Source organism: Antrostomus carolinensis, unplaced genomic scaffold (genome assembly GCF_000700745.2).
Source record: "Antrostomus carolinensis isolate BGI_N321 unplaced genomic scaffold, ASM70074v2 scaffold50074, whole genome shotgun sequence".
Classification (NCBI taxonomy): Eukaryota; Metazoa; Chordata; class Aves; order Caprimulgiformes; family Caprimulgidae; genus Antrostomus; species Antrostomus carolinensis.
Genome location: NW_010312412.1, coordinates 162 through 7,303, shown reverse-complemented (window position 1 = coordinate 7,303; position 7,142 = coordinate 162). Strand labels below are relative to the sequence as shown.

Below are 7,142 nucleotides of genomic sequence, written 5' to 3'. Positions count from 1 at the left end.
TGTTTTGCCTGCCTTCCTCTTCATGGGGATGAAGGTTTGGCCTGTGATTTAATACTTGCTCATGTGGCACATTCCTTCTGTTAGGTCCAGGTCTCACCTCTTTCCCACATCCTAGAGTCCCTCCTTTGAAAAAATATTAAGAACACAGATTCATGAAACATGCTGTATTAAAGTATTTGAAAACTGATTCTCTGTCAGTTTAATCTCCCCAACACTAATATTTGTGTAGAGTTTCACATTCACTGCTTTAGTGGTTTCACTTTCCCTGTGAATTGCAACTGGGTTTAAAGTCTTAAGAATTCTCTTTCGTGCTCTGAAGTTGTAATAACTTCTGTTGATCATTTGTAGTACACGAGTCGGTAACTTGTGAACTCAGTCTTGATTCATCTTCATTTTATTACCAACCTTAAGATGTTTGGAGAAAGAGGTTAAAAAGTGATGCTGAGAGCGAAGACGTTCCTTACATGTTGCAGAACAGAAGTGAGGAAACTGGCATCTATAGAAAAGGTGAAGTTGCTTATATTTGCAGATTTATAATCAAATATGTATTTTCTTTTTCTTATGGGGTCCAGCAGAGATTTCTGGGTACTTGCATAAAATAGCAACAAGTTTACTTAAAAAAAAAATGTTATTTTAAAAACAAACAAAAAATACCAAACTTTCTGTTTTTTCTGTGCTCCTTAACATATGATGTTCTAGGCAGATGAAAATTTCTATACCTGTGCATGGACATATGATAGCAATACAAGCCATCCTCTTCTGGCTGTGGCAGGGTCCAGGGGTATTATCAGGATAATTAATCCTATTACAATGCAGTGCATAAAGGTGAGTGCTCAGAACTTCCAGATACAGCTTGTGTTTCAGTAAGGCATGAAACTTATGTCTTCTAAATACATGTAAATGTGAGGGGAAATGATAACTTGGTCTCTGAATTTTATCCCAGCACTACGTGGGCCATGGAAATGCAATCAATGAACTGAAATTCCATCCAAGAGACCCAAATCTCCTTTTATCTGTAAGCAAAGGTGAGGAAAAAAAACCCCTCTTTTGTTTTTATATAAATCAGGATACTCTGGATTGGATTTTGGTCTTGAAAATGACCAAAAGCTCCATGAATTTTTTATGAATGGCACTGAACACGTTTACCTTGGAAGTCTAGAGCAGATTTTGCTCTTTTATGGCTATATATATATATATGTATATTGTACCTATTAAATCCATGGCCTACGCTAAACATAATTCCACCTGTGATGCAAAGGGATTGTGAACAGTGCTGCTATTAGGACAGAGGAAACATGAGCATTAGGGTTGCTCTTTCCTTTCTACCAGTCGAGTTAAATTTTCTTTTCAGTTGTTGCATCACGTTGCCATCTAGTGGGGATGTGTTAGTGTGGCAGAAGGAATTCACCACTGTTCTGGGGAAAACTTTGATTCTCTGACTTTAATTGGACTTTGTGTAAAAAGAATATTCATAGAATCATGGAATGGTTTGGGTTGGAAGGGACCTTAAAGCTCATCCAGTTCCACCCCCCCTGCCATCAGCAGGGACCCCTTCCACTAGACCAGGTTGCTCAAAGCCTCATCCAGCCTGGCCTTGAACACTTCCAGGGAGGAGCAGCCACAGCTTCTCTGGGCAACCTGGGACAGTGTCTGACCACCCTCACAGTGAAGAACTTCTTCCTAATATCTAATCTAACCCTGCCCCCTTCCAGTTTAGAGCCATTTCCCCTTGTTCTGTCATTAACTGCCCTTGTAAAAAAGTCCCTCCCCAGCTTTCTTGTAGGAAAGTGAAGGGAAACATTCCCTTTAGTGAAGAGAGAAGCGAGTTTTTGTTCTGGTCTCTTATGGGCTTGTCCTGAACGTCTTAACAGTCACAACTTCCTAATCTCGACTGTTTTGTTAAGTAAAGGAATATTTGATCTGCTGCAAGAGCAAGCTTTCAGGAATGCTTGAGTTGGAAGCGTTCACATAAGGAGACTTTTGACCTTAGTATATTTAGCATCACTGATGAAACTGCATGAGAATAGGAGTTGGGAACCTCTCTGATTCTTACCACTGTCAAGTTTTTCCTCTGAGTCTGTAACCTGGAGTTTCTTGAGTGGTGTATATTTTTTAGGTTCTTTTTTTTAATAACATTTTTACATCAGCCATAGTACTACCAGTTTTAATGTGCAGTCTCTGGACCAGGTATTGTCCCTGCTGATGGCAGGGGGGTTGGAACTGGATGATCTTTAAGGTCCCTTCCAACCCAAACCATTCTATGATTCTGTGATTTATGAGAAGGCCTGAGGCAGGAGAATACCAGGGTCTCAGAACTGCTTGGCTGAGAGAGGAGTAGAAAAAGAAGAAAATATTTGGGACTGTTTGGCCTTCCAGTTGTTGTTGCTGTAATTCAGTGCAGTGCAGTGGAATCCAAATGGGAAATACAGTAGAGGTTCTTCATTAGAAATTGTTAAAGCTTTCTTTAAACAACTGGATTAATCTGATTGACTTTGGAATACATATTGTATATAGAAACAGTTTCTCCCATCCCTACAGTCTGTGGTTCATAAAGAAAAATATTTTGAAGGTTAAAAAAATGGAAAATTAAAACGTCTCTGAATGTTAATATAAGAATGGCTGAAAGGAACTGTAGCATTTTTTTTATATATAAAATTGTTTTTGAGATAAGACTGAATAAAAACATACTTGTCCAAGACCAGACTTTGCTTTTTGGATGATCCGAAGATCCAAGTTTATTTTTGGTAGAAGCTGTCCCTAGGGCAGGGGGTGGGCACTCTCTCTCAGAACTCTACAGATTTACTCTAACAATAGTTTAGCCGTAACGGCAATTTTAGTTAACGCAGTTCTGTTGCTTCTTAACGAGTGAAGAAGAATTAAGTGCCTTTTTTGATGTTTACATGAAGACCTGTTATTGAAAGTGGTTAAGCTGAAATATATTATTCATTTGTACATATAAAAAGCAGCATGTAATTTTATTTGTTCTTTATAGATCATGCATTGAGACTGTGGAACATCCAGACAGACACGCTGGTTGCAATATTTGGAGGAGTAGAAGGGCACAGGGATGAGGTGTTAAGTGCAGTAAGTGGAAGACTGTGGGGCAGTGATTTAGATTTACAAAGGGTAGTAAGCCTACAATATGCAACTTTTTATCCTCTTGTGCACTATTTTTCATATTATACCTACTTAAAAAAAAACCAACCAAACCCTTAAGTGCATAAATACTGTGTTAAGGGGATAGACAAGTTTAAATCTAAGGTGGTTTGATCTGGCCACCTCTCAATATACAGCACAGGTGTTCACTTTCTGTATGGTTCAGTAGCTAGTTTTCTCGCAGTGCAGCCTAGACATAAATAAAATAGAGCTCAGTGGGGCTAGAAAGAGTAAAATATTTTCATCATAGTCCCACTTATGAAGTTCTTGGGGTCTTCTCAAGCCAAAGCAGCAAGAGCAAATAAAATTTGAGACACATGGTAGTGAAGGGAAGAAGTTATTTCAGGTGAGTTATGCTGCTTTTCACAGCCACTGGTACCCAGAAAATATCGACTAGAATAGTTGACTTTTAATAAGCTGCTGCTTAAGAACTGTTTCCTTTCCTGGTGTGTGACCTGAAAGGTGAGGGGTGTATCTCTATGAAACCTGACACTGTGTTAAGTCTTTTGTGGTTCTAAATACTCATCACTCATGTCATAGCCCTGGAATTTTGACAAAGTTGCTCTGTAAAATGCAAACTAGGGAGTTTACTGAGTGGGGAGAGCTAGCTGTAGATTCATTGTCTGTCAGTGCTGTTGAATATTTCTCTCTTACTTGAGAGAGAGTAAATAGAATTATTAAGATATTCTGCTGCTTTGCAGTGAGCGGGGTTACATTATTAGCATTGTTCTATTTGAAATATGCAGTTTTATTGCATTCTCTACACAGAAAATGCTGTTTTAGTGGAAATGATGGAATAAAATCTGAGTTGAGATAATGCAGCTTAGGCCGGAGGTGCTCAAAATTATTTTATATACATAGGATTATGACCTTCTTGGTGAAAAAATCATGTCCTGTGGGATGGATCACTCTCTAAAACTCTGGAGAATTAATTCCAAGAGAATGATAAATGCCATCAAAGAGTCTTATGAGTACAACCCAAATAAAACCAACAGGTATGCAGTCTTCATCTTCTTGGCTGTCTTTGCAAAACATGAATACTCTCCTCAACAGCCCAGGTTAATTCCTGTCAAAACTGGGAGTTCTTGGGGGTAGTGAGTGACCTGGGGGTTGTGCTGGATACTGAATCTCTCTAGAATATGTGCCTTATTGATGTTTGCTTCAGTAGAATTTTACTGAGTTCAGATTTCAAGTCCTGAGATTTTCTTTTTAAAAATCTTAATTATTTCTTATCTACTTGACTAGGAAATGTCTGGAATTATCCTTATCATTCTTAATTGAAGTTTTTATTTTGTTATGTTTCAAGTTGTCAATGGCTTTTCTTCCTCTCACCTCAAAATTTCTAGGAGGGAATCAAATCCATGTAATTAAATGTAGCAAGTAGTTTTCTATTGAGTAGTTTTTACTAGTTATTGTATCTGGTACTTGACTTTGGGTTGAGGACAAAACTGTGTACGTAGTAATAACCTCAATTTTCATAATTCTCTGATCTGATCTCAGATTAGTAGAATGTCAAGTAAACATAGTAATTAGATACATGATAAATAAATCCTCCTTTATAAAGTTCCTCAACTTTTTAATCTTAACTTCCAGTTAAAAACATCGAGAGAATTGAAGAGTCTAAAAAGACACTGAACATGTTCAACAATGACACTAGCTGTGAAAATAATCTTGCTTTTTTTGGTAATGTTAACAGTTATTAAATGCTACTTTTTTAGTGTAGGGTTTTTTTTAATAGTGTGGCTTTCTCTTTAAAAATTTAGATGTTGCAGAAGCAGCATGAAGAAAACTGAGTTTGAATTAGTTCTTGAAATATTTGGCAACAGGAGCAGAATTCAGCATCTGAAGGGGTGGTTTTGCTCAGCACTTTCTCTGCACAGTCTTGTACATGGGAAGCTCATTATTTCATTAGGAGTGAGGATGGAAACAGGGACTGTTCCTATTATTATTTAAATAATAAAAGAAGCATACAAAATCAACGTTGTTATAGAACTGTTAAAAAAAGGCTCGTCCTTTTAACATCGAGATATGTGAAAAGTGGCCATTAAAAATGAGACTTGTGCTTCTGTGTTTCTCTGAACTTCACTTGGCAATTTTCTCCCATAGGCCTTTTATTTCCCAGAAAATTCACTTTCCTGACTTTTCTACCAGAGACATACATAGAAACTATGTTGACTGCGTACGATGGTTGGGAGATCTAATTCTTTCCAAGGTAACGTTTGCAGCATTTTCAGCTACATTACTCTTATTTCCTTGTTTTGAGCATCTTAAACAATAAAAGTTTTATTAGCATTTGGGTCTTAGGTTCGATTACTGTGCTGTGTCAAATGATTTTGTGGAGTGTATTGTGAATTTTGTTAACTGTCAGGATGCATGGATAAGCAGCTTGTACTTAAAAAATGAAATTATTACTACAGCTGTAGTACAGGGAATACCAGCTCACCAGAATCTGCATGGAATGTACAGAAAGAGAATATATAGATACTGATGAGTGACCCTGCTGCTAAAGGGAGAAATGAGGATTCCCATAATGGAGTAACTTTGATTAATGTGTTGTGTCCACTAATAACATTGGCTCACAGATATTAATTTGTGATCCAACTGTCTTGTTGCCAGAAATTGATGCATGCATGGTCCTGTTAGTCAAAGGGTTTGGGTGAATGATCCTCAAATCAAGGTTAATTTCACAGAATGTTAGAGATTGGAAGGGACCTTGAAAGATCATCTAGTCCAACCCCCCAGTTTAATTTAATTTAAACTGCTCATGAAAATATGTTGGAGCACAAGTGGTTGAATCCCTCTGAAGTGGGTGAGGGAGGGCTCCTGCAGCCTTTTTACTGGCAAAGCTGTGAGGGCAGCAGGGTCCCAGCAATGGACAATGATGTGTTTATTGTTGGTGATGAGGCTGTGACCTAAGGACAGAGGTGAGATTTCCACTTGTACTTTTTTAATGTCATTGGGGAAGCTTTGAGACAAAATGTTTGGTTGTAATTATAGTTAGATTGAATGTGCATTATAAATTAAAAATACAGGTGATTTTTTTTTTTTCTCCATTGTTTCACCTCAGTCTTGTGAAAATGCCATTGTGTGCTGGAAACCTGGCAAAATGGAAGATGATATAGATAAAATCAAGCCCAGTGAGTCAAATGTGACCATACTTGGGAGATTTGATTACAGCCAGTGTGATATATGGTACATGAGGTTTTCAATGGATTTCTGGCAAAAGGTAGGTGTCAGCTTGGACTTTGCTGTATTTGGAGGTGTGGAGCTTTTCATTGATGTTTATGGGCATGGGAAAAGTCCTGGTTCATGTGATGTTTGAGAAATAGAACAGTTTGCTGCAAAGGGCTTTATATGAAACCAGAGGAGCTCCAGATTTTTCACTCTGGAGTTCTGGGTTCTGTCTGGTGGAGAAAGTTCCACCAAACAAATATTTATTTTCCACCAAAGTTATGTTTACTGATATCTTCCTCTCCCATCTGCAGAGATGGATCATAAACTGGCAGAAAGGAGGCAAATTTTATAGCCTTTCCATCCCCTCCGACAAACATTCATGTTCAAACATTCACACACAATTGATCAGCCATAGAGCCTTTATAAAATCCTGACTTTGTATTTTAAAACATCTATATCCTCTGCTTTCCTTTAAAGATGCTGGCTCTGGGCAATCAGGTTGGCAAACTGTATGTTTGGGATTTGGAAATAGAGGATCCTCATAAAGCCAAGTGAGTACTTACTTTTTATATTTTATTTTTGTTGAGAGAGGGAGTTGGGGGTATTTTCCTTTTTCCTTTAGTGATAACTATGAAAGTCTTTAACAGTGTTAGTTACTTTCCATTTTAACTACTAGGTAAATAAACATTCTGAGCCTCCAAAGTTTACATTTATTTTTTTTATTTACTGATTTTATTATTTATATTACAGTAGTGCCAAATGGCCCCAATCAGATTGTGCTGGGTACCATATGTAGATATAGTAAAAGGCAA

At 37.6% G+C, this 7,142-nt stretch overlaps 1 protein-coding gene across 1 annotated transcript; it reads left to right on the top strand.

Annotated features, from left to right (window-relative positions):
- Nucleotides 1–687: 687 nt before the first annotated feature.
- On the top strand, nt 688–6,894 carry EED (embryonic ectoderm development). The gene is made up of 7 exons (XM_010166992.2): nt 688–825; nt 944–1,025; nt 2,993–3,084; nt 4,018–4,151; nt 5,263–5,368; nt 6,224–6,382; nt 6,808–6,894. The coding sequence occupies exons 1-7, from the start codon at nt 811–813 to the stop codon at nt 6,883–6,885; spliced, it is 666 nt and encodes a 221-aa protein (XP_010165294.1). The 5' UTR covers nt 688–810; the 3' UTR covers nt 6,886–6,894.
- Nucleotides 6,895–7,142: the final 248 nt, after the last annotated feature.

Excerpts from the sequence above, each read along its gene's own strand:
- EED (XM_010166992.2), top strand. Across the intron at positions 1,026-2,992 it reads CCTTTTATCTGTAAGCAAAG|ATCATGCATTGAGACTGTGG; the intron begins GTGAGGAAAAAA and ends TGTTCTTTATAG. Across the intron at positions 5,369-6,223 it reads GAGATCTAATTCTTTCCAAG|TCTTGTGAAAATGCCATTGT; the intron begins GTAACGTTTGCA and ends GTTTCACCTCAG.